This window comes from Tachypleus tridentatus, chromosome 7 (assembly GCF_004210375.1).
Source record: "Tachypleus tridentatus isolate NWPU-2018 chromosome 7, ASM421037v1, whole genome shotgun sequence".
In the NCBI taxonomy this organism is placed as follows: domain Eukaryota; kingdom Metazoa; phylum Arthropoda; class Merostomata; order Xiphosura; family Limulidae; genus Tachypleus; species Tachypleus tridentatus.
Genome location: NC_134831.1, coordinates 65,399,371 through 65,417,165, shown reverse-complemented (window position 1 = coordinate 65,417,165; position 17,795 = coordinate 65,399,371). Strand labels below are relative to the sequence as shown.

Genomic DNA, 17,795 nt, shown 5'->3' with positions numbered 1-17,795 from the left:
TCAGATGATACACTGCACGTACGTTAGTTAAAGAAAACTACTTGATAACTTTGAATGAAAAGAAGTTTACTTCTTTTAAATCACCAATTTGTCAAACAACTGGCCATCCTAAGTGCAAAATACAGAAGCTTCAATCACATAGTGTAGCACACACATATTGTGAACATCACTCGATAAACATATAAAATAAATAACGACAGTTCGTTTCAGCCATTGATACTTGGACTAACTGACTGCCCAACACGCACTTTATTTATATATCTTCTTCGCTATCCTATTAAACACTGGTGCGTTTATTTGTTTCACTTCATCACCATTCATATTTAAATGTCAATGCAGTTTTGCACCTGCTACTAGCCTCTCTAATGCTGTGCAGCTGAGAAGCTGTGTGTATTTGAGAGAAGACATAATCTCATTCCAAGGATCCAGCACACGTACACTATCTTCTTTCAAGAATTCAGAAGACACTTTAGGATTCCTTCGAATGTATTATTATCGAATGAACTATTATGTAAAATGACCTGACACGTGCATAATCGCAGTGACGTGACTCATAGGACTACGTCTTGTAATCGAATTCCACATCAAACTTAGGCTGCAGATCTGGTCTTTAAGAGTTTCTTTTATTGAAAAAATTCAGAGGCGCGCGTATCTTGACGAATTTTGTGTCTTTGGGTCAATTCTTGATCAGAATTATGTCCACTGTATATCGCCCTGATGAAAAGATGCATAGTAATATGTTCCATTGCCACATTGTGCTTTGACTTCATCTGCCAAACGCGGTCTAGAGAAGTCATTATTGTGCATTGTCAGTTGAAATTCTTTTGATTAGTTCCACTAACTCCAATATTCACTGAGACTAAACATTCTTTCTGATATTGTTGTGGTCTCTCGCGGTGAACATCGACTGACAAGCGCATATTTTCACTCTCTATGGCTTCATGTCTCACTAAATTATATCAGCAAGTTCGGGAGTGTTCAGACTAATCGAAGTCATCACGACTTTTCTCTACTGCCCCATGTTCCAGACTACATGAAGTAACTATTAGAGGTAGTGTAGCATCGGTCTCAGTATCATCTAGTCATCTACTAACCTCTTGGTATCGAAGATTAATAGAGAATGTATACATCGCTCTCACCGTTGCTGTGCTCTAGGTATACAGAGACTGTTTTTTCTAGTCCTTGTTACATCTCATATCCACTCCTCACTTCAATCGTATCTTCCTCTTATTCACTGTAAGCTATGCAGGATCTCAGAAAGCACCCTTCCTTGTTAATGATTATCATACATTACAGGCACAGATAGACAAATATAAAAAGAGGCACTTCGAAATCATCTTTATAATAACAAATTCCTTTGTCACGTCATCACTTTGTTAATCTTTTGCTGGTCTGCGATATTCATGTGCAGTGATATACAGCGGATAAGTGAGTATCCGTAAGGCGCAGGTTTCTGAATGTACTACAGAGAATAGTTTTTAATTCAGCTTGCAAAGGAAACACAAACAGAAGTGGAAATATAAACAAAATATGTACTCTTGATGATATGTTTGTGATAAACTTACACATTCCACTGACCTTCTCTGGGTTAAGGAAAGAAATCCTTTCAAACTGAAAGGAAAAGACGAGAAAACGAAATTTGTGTGGACGCATCAAGTTTATAACCAAACAAAGGCCTTGATGACGTATCCCACAACTATCTGAGTTACGCACTTCAACCAATTGCTTACCTATAGTTCTTAGCCAAAGTAGGTATTGAAGTTTCTGTTTTACTTATTTGAATAGGTTACCTTGCTGAAAGTTTACGTTGAAGCGTGTGCATGCTAGTCTGAGACTTAATTACAAGGGCTATAGCATAAAATCTTTACCTATACAAAAAGATTAGCATGTATTCATTACCACAAGCGGAAGCAACGTGGAAATTTAGAAAACCTGCGTGAATATGCGTGAATAAATTATAATATTTACCAGTTATAGAACGATGAAATTCATAGCTGTTCCAGCTACAATGATTTTTAAAGTGTACAAAGTTTTTAATACGCTTACTGATAATGATATGAATTCCAATGCATGTATTATGTTTTTGCTGTTTCTTGTTATCTAGGAAATCTGTACAAGACCGAAGTTCGTGTCCGACGGAGGATCTCGATGTGGTATTGAACAAGGAGAGTTTGGTAATACAGTTAATCAGTTTTCTTATATTTCAAAATAAGTTTGACATCTCGTACTCTATAACATTAATATTACATACTTTCTTTATGAACAAGTCACTCGAGCGTATCATTAGTTTTCAATTTCGCCCAAAGCTACACGAGGGCTATCTGCGCTAGCTGTCCCTAAATTAACTGTGATTAACAAAAGAAAAGGCAGCTAGTCAACTGTTGGGCTACACTTTTACCAAAGAATAGTGAGATTGACCGTTATTATAATGCCCCAAAATTGAAAGGACCAGTGTGTTCAATAACATGGGTTTGAACTCGCGACCTGTAAATTATAAGTCGAGCGCCATTACTATGAGGCCACACCAGGGGCTCACACTTGAATGACATAATTTTTTCTGCCTAAAGATCAAACTCTCATTTACTTTATTATTATTTCTTAAAAGTTGGTGTATTTTGTTGATAACTACGAACTGGATCTCATTGTTAGAACGTCTTAAATTGTTTCTCATAAACACAGTGACTTGACTTAACAAACCCACCAATATAAACGGACTGTTACATTTAACTCAATAGGACTGAAATTATCCGCAGTTACAATACTTATATAACTTCTATCACAAACACCTAGAGGCACTCGAGAAAAGTTTTTCCATTGCTCATATTCTGAAAAAAAAAAACTTTCCATCATCCAACGTACTCGCTCTTTCAGCCGTGGGAACGGTACAATGTGACGTCAATCCCACTGTTCGTTGGTAAAGAGTAGCCCAAGAGTAAGCTGGCAGTGAATGGTTTTGACTAGCTGCCTACCCATTGGTCTCTCACTTCAAAATCAGGAATGGTTATTGCAGATAGCTCTCGAGTAACTCCGCGAATTTCAACAATCAAATAAACTGCAAAACTGTCATTGAAAAGGAATTTCATGCATATTTCTGTTGTATCTTACTTTGATTTGATTATGTGAAAACAGCTGATTTTTTTTTGCTTCTTGTTATTTTTAAGGTTTGGTTAAATGCAATGCTTTTAAATACAGTTAAGATTTTTTTTAATGGCATTATTATGGACGAAATAACAGAACTAGACATATAACCAACTGGACATATAAAAATAGCCAACATTTGGGAAAACTTATAACAAAACACAACGTTCCAGTAAACATCAAATTTATTTAAAAACCAATATTATTTATAAAATACAATGCAACAACTGCCACATCTGTATTGAAGAAATAAGCAGAAAAATGGAAACTAGATTAAAAAAACACCTTCACACGTTTTTGAACACTGAAAATCAAATAAACACAACATAACAATAGAAATCATCTAGAATTCTAGATACTAAGAAGAGAAACAAATATAAACACACGCAAAATGAAAGAAGCCCTACTTATACAGCAACTAAAACAAAAATTAAACTAATATAAAGGAACACCTTTATACCTATACTGATTAATACCCTGACGTCCAGCTGCAACGCCCCCCTACAATCATGTACCCTTTTACATTCTTGTCACTAAGACTTGTGTCCGTCAACGGTCACATTCAAATTCTCTCTTTCTTAACCTGAAGATAACCTAGGAAAAGTCGAAACGTTGTTCTCTGTTTATTAGTAAACGTGATAATAACCATACCAGCCGTTCTGAGATACAGAACTAGACATATTTGTTTTAGTTTTTCAAGCAAAAAATAGTTTTCTATAAGAGTCAGGCATAGCTTGGTGATTAATGCACCCTGCCTGTAAACTCGAGGAGCCCTGGTTCATGTCTTATTACTAGAGAAATCACATTCCTCACAATGGATGTGCTTTAGAAGCGACTGTCAAATCCCATTGTTCGTTCAGACAAAAGTAGCCCAACATTTGAAGGTGTTGTTGACTAAATATCTTTTTCTAGTCTATTAGTTCACAATTGTGGACAGTTATGGCACTTAACCGAATTATAACCTTGCAAGAAAACTAAAAACAGCATCACTCTGTTTTTAATGAAACTTGTTACAAAAATAGTGTAGTATGCGAGCACCCCAGTAGGTGACATAATTGTAAATGACGTCAAACTTCTGAAAACGTTAAACAACACAGCAATATCACTGTAAAATTATATTTACAGTGACTACCTGGTTAGGTCAGCAGTGCCTGTATCATCTTTCAGCTTTAGGAGTATTTATCACACTAGGCCTATGAAGAAACAGAAGGCTGTGTGCATGTGTGTGTGTATGTGCAAGGCCACAGCAATTTTTCTTTTTCAATTTAAAAGGCCAAATAGTGCTCAAATAGAAGGAAAGAGACACAAAGTCGATATATATATATATATTAATTACAAGTACCAAGGTCTTTAACTGTCTTATGCTACCAGTTTGTAGTCTTATCTTGCGTTGATGAAAATGTAACCGTGTTTCGATAAAACATTAGCCTGCACACTAACACTGCATATTATCCTGTTCTATTCTCAAGTTGCCTGATGATAACGAATGATATTAATATCAAAAGAAGATTGTGCCCTTCGACCAACCTAACACACCTGCTGCAGGTCTGGTGTGCGGATGGTAAAACAAAATGGAAGAATCATGAAACTAAATCTTAGAACTATCTTTGGATCTAATCAGGTATAAGATTAATAAAGAACTACGACAGTTCACGGCATCCACTCGGGGGAAAGCAAATTCACCAGAGGTAAATTGAGAGTTTTATTTTGAAAAGTTTTAGGGTGTTCCAAAGTACTACATATTATGATAACATGAAAATCATGCTTGAACTTTTCAGGACAAAACTCTTCATTTTAAGAACAAAGTTATTTTAAATACGGGATTTTGTTCATAACCCCCTTGCAATTCTCTATAATTTCTGATCAAAAACCATAGAAACGAACGTTCAACTTGAATCGCGTGAAACTCTGAACATTGAAATAAATTTAGTCAATCAGCATGTTTCATTCTAAACTAGTTATCAGTTGATCATTAAAATACAACAATCATGCAACTAGTATTAAATTAATGATAGCTGGAAACTACCTTGAACACATTGACAGAATACTTTTCTTATAAGGTTCTACCTTGAACACATTGACAGAATACTTTTCTTATAAGGTTCTACCTTGAACACATTGACAGAATACTTTTCTTATAAAGTTCTACCTTGAACACATTGACAGAATACTTTTCTTATAAGGTTCTACCTTGAACACATTGACAGAATACTTTTCTTATAAGGTTCTACCTTGAACACATTGACAGAATACTTTTCTTATAAGGTTCTACCTTGAACACATTGACAGAATACTTTTCTTATAAAGTTTACACTTTTATAGCTTTTCCTCACAAAATAAATTATCGCTTTCGAACACTAACGACACTTACTTTTCTTTGTTTTAACCAAAGCAAGATGCTTGACTACGTCTTCAACGAAACGCTTCTATTCAAGAAATCAATAGAATCTCTCATTCAGACGAAAATTTTATGTCACTACTTTAATCGCAATAAATTTTCATTACCCTTACCATAATTAATTTCTGTCGTATATCTCAACAGACTCGGCACTTGGGGTGTGCCCATGTATCTTCGCGTTTCACTCTAATCTGTAAATATATCACCACGCATTTACATTTAATTTCTTTTCTCTTTACACGTTGATTTTTACTGTTGTTAATCGCGAAGCTAAACAGCTATCTGTACTTTTCCCACCACATGTATCAAAACTAGACTTTAACGTCGTAAGCCTCCAGAGTCACCTCCGAGCCACTGGAGAGCTACATTCTACAGAAGTTTACACTTGATGTTGTATTCAGGTAGCTATCGAAAAATAAATACGTAAACCGATACAATATGACTATTATAGTTTGGGTAATCTCTAATGTACTGACTGTATGAATTGAACCCTGGTTTTTGGCAGTATAAGTCCTTACAGCTGAACTATCGCGGGGGGAGCGACAGCTGGACATTAGAACATGTGCTACAGAAATAGATATCAACTTAAATGAAAATGTACTAAGTTGTATAACTTATTTCGTCGTGTAGCTGCTGCTTATGATTTCTTAAATAAATAACACATAACTTTTAGGCTGCGTATCCTTTAAACCCAACCTTTGTTTATCTATACTTCATGACACTTCAAACGTCACACAACATTCACGTGTGACGGTATAACAGACCTACAGAACCGCATGGAAAAAAAGATATATAAATCATATATAAGCAGTGTACAATGCATTCATACTGTCAACTATACCATGCAGAAGTCGCATAAACATAATTTCTTTCGTAATTTTCCTTCAGCCAGCAATTTGTCGCTGGTATTGTGAACCTCAATCTGATCACCAAATGTGACTGTGGGAGGTTTGAAAGTCAAAATATTAAATTTGTTAATATACTCTATTTATCCGAATGTATCACTTACGGACTGTCAAGTTAAACATTTATAGCGAGAGAAATGTTACTCTTCACAATATCACGAAAATTTATCTTTCTACTTGTAAAAATATCACCTGCCACTAGCCTTGCGTGCAGGTGATAAAAGGATTCGATCACAAAGAGAGATTTCTGTTGTCGTGACTCAACGATCTGTTGGTGTAAGTCACTCTTTTTTCTATGTGGTTAATTTTCCCTTTCTGTCAGCGTGTGAACTGGGTAAAACAGATTTTGGGTTGTACCTTTGTTTGCAGAGGTTGTGAATAACAGTTGTGGGGGGGTGGGGTGGAATGAAACTGATCTTGTGACTATTCTGTTCATACAAAGACATCTCGTTTGTTTCTCACAGGTCGCATTGAATGTATATATGCGTTTAAATTAGCCACTTGACTAGTGTGTCTAAATATTTAATCTTCATTAAACTGCGTCGGGATCCCACTTGCTGACAACCTGTTTCGGTGCAGATACACACACACACACTCACATACATATAGAGGATGTGCCATTAAAAAAACTAAATTTACTAATTCGGTTCATGGTATAGATGTCAGATGTCACTTGGTCGTTAACGTTTTGAACATTTTGGAAAACCAGACTGATCGAGCGATGATAAAGGAAAGTTTCTAGTGTTTGTTTTGAATTTTCGCGCAAAGCTACACGAGACCTACTATGCTATCCATCTATAAGCAGTGTGAAACTTGAGGGAAGGAAATTAGTCATTACCACCCACCGCCAAACCTTGGGCTACTCTTTTTACTAATGAATAGTGGGATTGAACGTTCTATTATAATGCCCCAACAGCTGAAAGAACGAGCAAATTTGGTGAGACAAGGATTCGAACTTCCGATCCTCAGATTATGAGTCGAGCGCCCTAGCCTAGTCATCTGGCCACACCGGCTCCACAGCCATGTGCTTTGTCTCCTATACTTTAGTACAGTGCTGTGTAATTTGCTCAAAACAGCAAATATATATATATATATATATATATATTAGTTTGTTACAACTTAAAAACAAGCCGAAACAAAAACGAATAAAACAAAAAACGCTGCACTAATTGAAAAGATCCCAGGCTACAAACAATAATGTGGGATTATACAGGGTACCCTAGATTTTGGAGGTGACTGCGAAAGTAGGACCCATATTGCGGTGGGGGTACATCATCTATCAGTCTTAACCTCCATTCGCCAGTCTCACATAAAAAAATAAAAGGGTAGCAGTAGATATAGAAATAGAAAATAGGAGAGCGAAACGTGGGTGCTCAAGCCCATAACGTCTCACATCTATATCACCCTTCACTGCCTGCAGACAGTTATGGGCAGGTGACTGCTCTCCAAAGTGTAAAACAAACATTAATTGAAATAAAAATAAGAAAATAAGGTACTACCATTTGGGGTAAGTAAGTGAAAAACTTATATCTTGAAGTTAGAATTCCACCCTGACCCGGCATGGCCAAGCGTGTTAAGGTGTACGACTCGTCATTTGAGGGTCGCGGGTTCGCATCCCCGTCGCGCCAAACATGCACGCTCTTTCAGCCGTGGGGGCGTTATAATGTGACGGTCAATCCCACTATTCGTTGGTAAAAGAGTAGCCCAAGAGTTGGCAGTGGGTGGTGATGACTAGCTGCCTTCCCTCTAGTCTTACACTACTAAATTAGGGACGGCTAGCACAGAGAGCCCTCTAGTAGCTTTGTGCGAAATTCAAATAACAAACAAACAGCATTCCAGCCCCCAGTATGGTAGGAAGGCACTAGCTGAAAGCACAGAAGACGGATTATACTAGTATGAAACATCCCATCCAGTTGTCTGAACAAACTACTATAATTTTGAATTTTTTTAAACACAAGATCAGTACAAAAATACAAAAGGACAATAAGTATATACAAAAATGTACGACAATGTGATTTAAAATTGAAACAATTTAGTATATTTTGGATTTAGTTAAACAAAAACAGCGCAATGGAAAATTTACAAAAAATCTTACGTATATACAAACAATATGAAGATTGGATTTACAATGATATTGAACAAATTAAAAATGAATACGTACAAGAATTACAGACACACACACGGCAATATACAATGTTATATACGAATTCAAGATTAAAAACAAGAAGTATATACAAATATGTACAACAACAGGAATATTATTTACAAAAATTAAGTACAAAAAAGAAAAATTAATAATTAAATACGATTAAATGTACAAAAAACGGAAAAGAAAATTCAATTACTAAAATGAACGTACAAGTACAATCTAAAAAATTGATTGAACCCTTTCACTGCTAAGTGTACATATAGGCGAGACGTCTGGACGCCAATGATGGTAAATGTCCCTTAATTCCAGTAACTGATAGTCGGCCTCAAGGCCGAGTAACAGCTTGTACTTGGTCTTAGCCAGTATTTTATAATATGTCACTGGAGCCCGCTCAAAAACATATTGGTTGCGGGCAAGTCAGATGACGTACTTAAACACCGGCACGTGATACAATGTGGTCCTAGCCAAAATCAAATGGACATAGAAAAGGCGAGCACCTTTTTCCATATCTCATCTCACGTTGGATAGAGGACCAACATTTGTAGGACAAACTCTGCCTGATACAATTGACATGATTCGGTAGCAGTGATGTTTGAGAGATACAAATGTTCTCTCCAGATAAGATGATACGAACGACGCGTCAGTTGAAAGCCTGAAGGTAACTATCGATATAGCGCATCACTACCCGGTTCCAAATAACGTCCCATAGAAGAGCAGGGTGGTGTTGCTCTATCCTGTGAGTACATTCTGGGGCAAGTAGAGAACAGGATTCCGTTGAAAAGTCACGTGACTTGGCGTGACAACGTCTTATCGCCGCAACAGCGTTAGTGTACCAATTGGGAGGATCAAAACACATTAGTTTACTCAGGCCTGGTGAAACACCAAAATGCCTGAGCCCTGTGCCAATCAAGAAACGAACAACTTGGCTACAGGATGATTCTCACAAGACAGACTATGGATAGTTGTAGACAAGAAAAGAGAAATACACTTGGTTCAGGCACATGGGATGCTCAGCCCTTCGCTGCTCGGAACAATTTGCCATATTTCAAGCCTATGTCCTTTGAGCCTTACAGTGTCTGAAAGTATCCATTGATCAGTCGATCTACCCCTAAGCAAAGCCGCTAAGGTGTCCTGCTTGCCTCGTAGGGCAAGACAACGGATTTGCAAATACCTCATGCCTGCCTGCCTCAGAAAGAAGATGCAGGCTTTCTTAAAACCCACCCAGCAGATCTCAGTATAGTTTCAACAGAACAGAGGCCTCAGACAAAGTTGATCAATTCATCCCCTACCTCGTCTTCAGCGAGTAGGAAGACGTTGAATCTCCACTCTCCTGGATAATAAAAACAGGGGTAAAATCTTCGAATGTAGTAAAAGAGACTCAATGGTCAGACACGTGAGATGAAACATCACCTACCCGATAGACTGCGGCTCTAGCTTGGCACTGCTTCAAGCCAGCCGTTACATAGAAACGGTCCAGGCGACAAGATACGCCCTGATTGTAAAGTGCATACCAGACATTGTGGAAGTCGAAGTCTGATAACACCGATCGCAGAGGCTGCTTATTCTGATCTCCAGAAAGGGGATCTCTCCAAATCTTATCGAGGTGGGGTCCAGCACACATTTGAAGCCCCCACGAAGGACAGTATTGGCTTATGTTATCAAGAACCTATCCAAGGAGAAAAAAGTCCACAATTCTTTTCCTTGAACAGGTGCATAAACATTAACAAGCCGTATCTTACGACGTTGATTGATGACGTCAAGGTATACAATCCGTCATTCAGCATCACTGTGTGATGTGAGAATACTTCCTAAAAAGTTGGGGTTGAAGAGAACTCCCACCCCTCGCTCACAAGTCGAACCAAAACAATAGAAAGCTCTGACAGGGATACGATTTGTAAAGTAAAAGTGGACCCTCTTAGAGGCAAAATGAGTTTCCTGCAAAAATATATTATGTTATCCTTTAATTGCTTAAAGAGAGAGAATGTGTAGAACTGCTTTGTTCGGTTACGCATTCTCTGGATGTTTAACGTTATGCAGGATAGAACCATCAATGCCTCTTAAGGGAACAATTTACTTTAGCTGTTGCTTTGGTGTTACATCTGGCAGGGAAGGGTCGTGAACCATTTTTAGACTATGCTGAGACATAAGTTCATCTGGGTGGTCATTCGATTGGGATAACAACCCTATAACTTTACTTTCTCCCAGACTTAAATCTGGGAGATGTAGACGATGTCCAGACACAGGTTCTTCCAACTCTTCCTATGACGAACTCTGAAGACTTGGAAAAGGATGATGAAAACAGTTCGTCTCTGCACCAGCATAGGATCACAACCTTCGATCAGAAAGTGCAACTAAACCTCCCCCTGAACCTACAAGGAGGTCTGAGCCTCTCAGAGACATGAACATTGTCCCTAACTAACAAGGAGGCATAAACCTATCAGAAACTGTAGTTGGTGAGTGGCTCTGAGCCTTCTCAGAGGTCCCAACCTCCTCCCAAATAGACAAAGAGGTCTGAGTCCTTTTAGAGGCTCCAACCTCCTTTTGAACTAACGAGGTGGCCTGAGCCCCTTCACAGGCCTCAATCTCCTCCCGAGCTGGTGAAGAGGCCCGAGCCTTCTCAGAGGCTCTAACCTCTTTCCGGATGGGTAAAAAGGCCCGAGCCTACCTCTCCGCTGGTGTCGAGGGCCGTTCCGACGAAGACTGAACTTGCAGTGATGACTTGGGTTTCTTGCCTTTTCCCGTAACCTTGGCTGCGTAAGATGTTACGCGTCGGGGGTAGAGTGACGACATATGGTCGCCATCACATATGGGGCATTTTACTATGCATGTGTCTAAATACTTGGTATTTTTTACACTTTGGAGTTTCACAACTCGTTGGCAGGTGGCCCTCAAGGCCACAACGACGAGACATGCGTCGCATGCCAGAGTAGTTTACTATAACATTAAAACCTTTGATTTTTATAAAGTTTGAGACAGGTATTTTCATATTAAGACACTCCCTTCTGTTACCCTTGCATACATTATGGCGTGTCTGGTAACACTCATGTTCTACTTTGATCACCATCCCATATTTCTGCAGTTCAGACGCTATTGCAGTTCAGATCAAATAGAGATGATCGAATAGTCAGCCATTTAATATTCTGACCAGCCGGCTCAACTGGGATTACTGTTCCTTAAAAATTAAACTCACCTTCATTCAGAAATTTTTGGACAACGGTGGACGACGATAGCATCACTACTTATCACCCACCGTCAAAGTGTTGTAAACACTCAAGTACATTCCCGTACAGGTGATCACAAATAGCGTCTATTATCGCCGATGGGATCGAGTCCGCCGGGACAACAAACCTGATTGATCATGGTCGGACTGAACATGGCCGGATAGTCGTAGCCATGCCGACTGCCCCTTAAGTTTCCCGGTTTCATAAACTAAAAAAACAAAAAACGCTACAATATTATATTAATTGAAAAGAAACGAATCCAACAATCACTTGTTAATTACACTTATTCAGAAGCAAAAAATCCAGCCAACCATTTATTAAGTCTACTGTGACCATCATGCTTTAAACAACTCTTTATATGCAGCAAGGTAGGCCAGGTGAGTTAAGGCGTTCGACTCGTAATCTGAGGGTCGTGGGTTCGAATCCCCGTCACACCAAACATGCTCGCCCTTTCATCTGTGGAAGCGTTATAATGTTATATTCAATCCCACTATTCGTTGGTAAAAGAGTAGCCCAAGAGTTGGCGGTGAGTGGTGATGACTAGCGGCCTTCCCTCTAGTCTTATACTGCTAAAATAGGAACGACTAATACAGATAGCACTCGTGCAGCTTTGCGCGAAATTAACAACAACAACAACAATGCAACAAAGTGTACATCCGCATAAAGTAGTGCCAAGTTTTTAAATGACATCATTCATAACAAAAATAGTTATTACAAATTTTAAATAAAATTTCTCTAATTTTTATGTCTTTATTTAATACATTCTTATATTTGTTACATAATAGTTTAATAATTTTATTTAAAGTTTCTTTATTAAATCCATTAACTATTAATTTTTGTATCAATATTTCAACATTACCAATAATATATTGTAATTTATTACAAATTTTACAACATCTAAATAACTGCGGAGTTATAATGCTTATAACTGAAAAGTATGGTGCATTACTATTAGAAAAGGGTGAACCATAAATTGGAAAGGCAAAATGTTTTCTTTTATCAAAAATATTTTCAATGATATCCTTATAAATTATTTTAATTGCTGAATCTAAATAATGTACTTCTGTATTATATATTGATGTATTTTCAATTTCTAACTCTACTGGATAAATAATGCTATTAACATTATTTATTTCAGGATTATTTATACTAATTAACTCATTTATGTATCTTTACGTTAAAGTAAAAAATATCTGGATTTGTGTAGTTTTCGATAGATCTATTCTCATAATAGTAAAGATATAAATTTGCCATACAAGTATAGTAGTTAACTTGTGTTGTAACTCCAATCACTTGTTTAAAAACCTGTTTATTGAAAAAATGTATAATTATTGTAAATATAGAAACTTAATATATCTTTTATGTTTTTGGAGCTAAATTTTCTTTCTTCCAGTTCTATAAAAAAGATAACAGAACTTTTCTATTAATGAATTTAAAACAAAAATTAAATCTTTTAATGGAATTGTGGTATACAATGAGGTAAACTCGAATGTTTGAATATTATTTGTTTGTTCACAGTTTTTTAAATATTTTAAAGGAGGTTCATTGTTTTTTTATTATTAACACTTACATTTTTCATTTTATCAAGTAAACTATTGAGAAATTTATTTAATAATATAGCTGGTTGTTTGATAATTGTTCTTACTGCATTAGGAATAGATCTAAATGTAATTGGAGATTTATGTAGTTTGGGAATAGGATAAAGAAACAGTAAATATACATAACGATTGTGTTTAAAATAAACATATGCTTTTACTCTACCGTCATCCGAGAGAAACAAAGTAATCAGAATAAAGTTATAACCCAGAACATTTGATCAGGACTGTTTATATGTATATACTAGTATACATTAATTTATTGTGTCTGTGTCCATACACACGTGTCCATGTGGATAAGAAGTATTCACGTGTGTTATCTCTTAGTATGATCATGGACTGAACTGAGATTTGTGTTTCATGTTTGTTTCTTAATCCTTTCTCTGATTTCTTTGCCTTCAGGTGACAGCTGGCTTCTTGCAGCCATATACTGTCTCACTTTAACTCCGAAATTCCTCGACAGGATAGTACTCTCGGACCAAAGCTTTGGACCTGGCTACTGCGGTATCTTCCGCTTTCGATTTTGGAAATTTGGAGAGTGGGTAGAAGTGATTGTAGATGATCGACTTCCAACTAATAGAGGGCGTCTCATATATTTACATTCGGCTGATCCAACAGAGTTTTGGGTGGCTTTGCTGGAAAAAGCTTATGCCAAGTAAGAATACATTATTAGTTATCGCTAAGAAGCCCCCGAATGGAAGGTTCGAAAAGATGTTTTACTAGAAACAGAATGAATCCTCTAGAAAAGAAAATAATAATCTGAAAGATCACGAATTTTTCAGAGTTTATACTAATATATATATTAAGAATACAGGGTTAAATGAGATTTATGTTATTTGTTACTACAATTACCATTACATGGTCTGTACACAATTTACAGACACCAAATTCCCGTACATCTTGTGCATCCAGTTACTAGTGACCTAGTACTGATTCACGACTGAAATACAAGGTTGTCTTTAATCAGCTTTCTATGTATATAAAAGCTATTTTCTTCAGACTAAGTGTCCTTCGTTATAAGGTTGAAGATTGTTACTGGGGCTTGATCCCTGCGTTAAGCATAACACAAATAGTTCATTATGCACCTTTATGTCCTCTTCAACAGCAAAAGGCCTAGCATGGCCAAGCGCGTAAGACGTGCGACTCGTAATCCGAGGGTCGCGGGTTCGCGCCCGAGTCGCGCCAAACATGCTCGCCCTCCGAGCCGTGGGGGCGTTATAATGTTACGGTCAATCCCACTCTTCGTTGGTAAAAGAGTAGCCCAAGAGTTGGCGGTGGGTGGTGATGACTAGCTGCCTTGCCTCTAGTCTTACACTGCTGAATTAGGGATGGCTAGCGCAGATAGCCCTCGTGTAGCTTTGCGTGAAATTCAAAAACCAAACAAACTCTTGAATTCTAACTTTGATTAATCTTTTAGTTTTTCCACTGTATTGAAATCCGCATTCGCAATGGATGCTGTAAACAGTATTTTTAGGTTAACTAGTATGTCCTAGTAGAGATCCTATTGAAGCATCTGACTACTGTCCTTACTTCGTGTCGTTTATATATCCTCTGTACGTTCTCTGGCAAATGGTAACATATCTGTGTGATTGAATGTTCTTCCTGTCTGTTCTCAGGGTTTATTTTATTGTTTTCTTTACGAAATGTTCCATCATAAGGAGAGTTTTATTTTTGGGTTTTGCTTCTTTTCTTCCTTCTTTTTAGCTTTTCCAGATCTTGATCATACAGGAAACTAAAAAGACATAAAACAGGTTATCTGTACGCTGCTCATCACGGGTGTTGAAGCCCGGTTTATAGCGGTGTGAGCTCACAGACGTACTGCTGTGCCACTGAGGGACTTAGGAATGAAAGATTAGAGGGAATGCAGCTAGTCATTACCACCAACCGTCAACTCTTGATATACTCTTTCACCAACAAAGAGTAGGAATGATTGTGACATTATAACGTCCCCACAGCTGAAAGGACGAGCATATTTAGTGAAACATGTTTACTCTACCGAGGGTTTTGGGAATAGGATTTCGTTCTGCTGCATGGAATGTTAAAAGATCGACGTAAAACATTGCAGTATTTACAATATATTTGGTATTTTTAGGCTAAGTAAAAACGTTTGAGGACATGTGATGGTAAAATGTCGCATATATGTCAATTATGGTAATATAGCTTTCAACGATAAGTGGAACTATGTGCACTAAATTTGATGACCAAAATATTCGAGGTTTCTCTATGTCGGGTGTGGCACAGTGATTAACATGTTTGCGTGTCGCTACTATAAAATTGCGCCTCGCTCTTTGGAATCGTGACTGTGTTTCAAGAGTGGCAATAAATTCCTCTATTCGAGTAGAATCGCCCAAGAGTTGGCGGCAGGTACTGTTTGTTATGTACCTTCCCAATAATCTATCACTTCAAAATTGAGGATAGCTTACGGTAATCTTGGCGCGAATATCCAAACAAACAAACCACGCGTTTCGAAAAGAATTTGCTGCAACAAATTTATAGTGCAATATGCACGTGATAAAACACTTTAAGCGCCATCTACAATTATAAAAACTAATTACTAAATCCATAAATATAATTATGACGGGTACACTTTTAGCTTACTTTTGCTGAATGTGTATGTTTTTTTTTAATGCGCAACAAATAAATTGTTAAATCAAATCTTAATTAATGTGTAACAGAATTTACAACGCTAAAATCAGGGGTTCGATTCCCCTCGGTAGGCTGAGCAGATAGCCCGATGTGGCTTTGCTATTAGAAAAACACACACGTGTAACAGAAATAATTTATTGAGTTCCTTATATATGCAGTCCTGCGAACTGATGGCATTGTTTCGATGTTATTGAGATGTTTTATAGGTTGTTTTTTTCTCTAGTTTGGTTCAGACTTTTTATAAAGAAAAATCGTTTTCGACTCTATCTAAGAACGGTTAAAACATTTATCATCGTAACCCTTTTCTTTATAACTATATTACGTTTTTAAATAACTTATTTTTCACCAGTAGGATAAGACACAAATGAGAAAATCATTTATATGAATTCGCATTATTTAATATAAATATAAAATATTTACGAGGTTTCTACATATAAAACTATTATACGTTATTGATGTATTCTAACTCAGTTTGTGTTACAGAATATTTAAGCCATGTCTGGTTTGTTTTGTAGATTCTACGGAAGCTACGAACTTTTGCATAGCGGCCGGACAGGTCGAGTTCTTCAAGATCTTACTGGTGGAATCGCCCAGAGTTTCTGTTTGGCAGAACACGACCAGCACATCGTCTACCAAATGATCAACAGTGCCGTCTTGCGGTCTACATTGTTAGCTGTATCCATACGAACTGTATGTGGAGTCATTGCTTGTCCATTTTCGTTTTAAACGTTTATAAAGTTATGGTGAAAGAAATTTTTTCTTTTCTTTTTATCTTTTAAATTTATACATCAGACAGATATATTTTAACAGAAAGAAAACAAAACCGTGCTATGAGTAAATTATTTATCCCTTTATACACACACTGGACTTTAGCTATCTTTATAAATACGAGTAATTTCCGTTCTGCGTATTCTTAAATTTCTTACTTATAATGGACAGGGAGTCGAATATCATACTTTTACATCACCCCTAGAAATCCCCCTTACTGGCACATCACTAGAAACCGAGTTTCGATACCCGCGATAGACAGAGCACAAATAGCTCATTGTGTAGCTTTGTGGTTAACTACAAACGAGCACCTCTAAGTACAACTGTGTGTGGACTAATTTTAGTTAAAAAAAGAACCCAATTCCACATTATTAAACACATAAAGAACAGCTGCAACTAAAGTTTAGAAATTTAGCACATCAGTTGTTCCCTCATATTAAAATCGAAATCAATGTCGTGCTCAATATTTTTAAATAGTTTTCACAACAGACGATAGAGGTTTTTCTTCTATCTGTAAATAATTGTTCCTTTTATTTCTGGGTGTTTTTACTCATTGCATTATTATTGTTTGTACAAGTATAATAAACTTCTAACATTTTTATTATTTGACTGTTAGACCACCATAAGTTTCAGTGTACCATTTTTAGCTCTGAATCAGAATAAATTTTTTTCTTCGCTACTGATTAAACTTTTTACCTTTGAAATGTTCTATAACATATAACGACCTTCCTCCACCTGGTGGCTCAGCAGCAAGTGTGAAGGACTGTAATGCTAAAAGTTAGATTTGATACCCTTATTGAACAAGTAACTATAACAATCTGAGGACCTAAATTCAGGACTGAACACTGAGGAAGATCAAAATGTAATAATCCAACAGAACATAAAATATTACTTCTGGGTGAGGCTCAGAAGTGCACAGATATTTTGGTTTAATGAGTACATGGTTGTAAAAACTTTAAAATTCAAATTACTGCC

General features: G+C 37.0%; 1 protein-coding gene across 1 annotated transcript in view; it reads left to right on the top strand.

Moving 5' to 3' along the window:
• Positions 1–17,795, top strand: part of LOC143255848 (calpain-9-like) — a 79,903-nt gene that overhangs the window by 37,504 nt on the left and 24,604 nt on the right. The window contains exons 3-5 of the mRNA XM_076512170.1: positions 2,105–2,174; positions 13,809–14,061; positions 16,568–16,742. Coding sequence (XP_076368285.1) covers positions 2,105–2,174; positions 13,809–14,061; positions 16,568–16,742 — 498 coding nt within the window. The remainder of the gene's footprint in view (positions 1–2,104; positions 2,175–13,808; positions 14,062–16,567; positions 16,743–17,795) is intronic.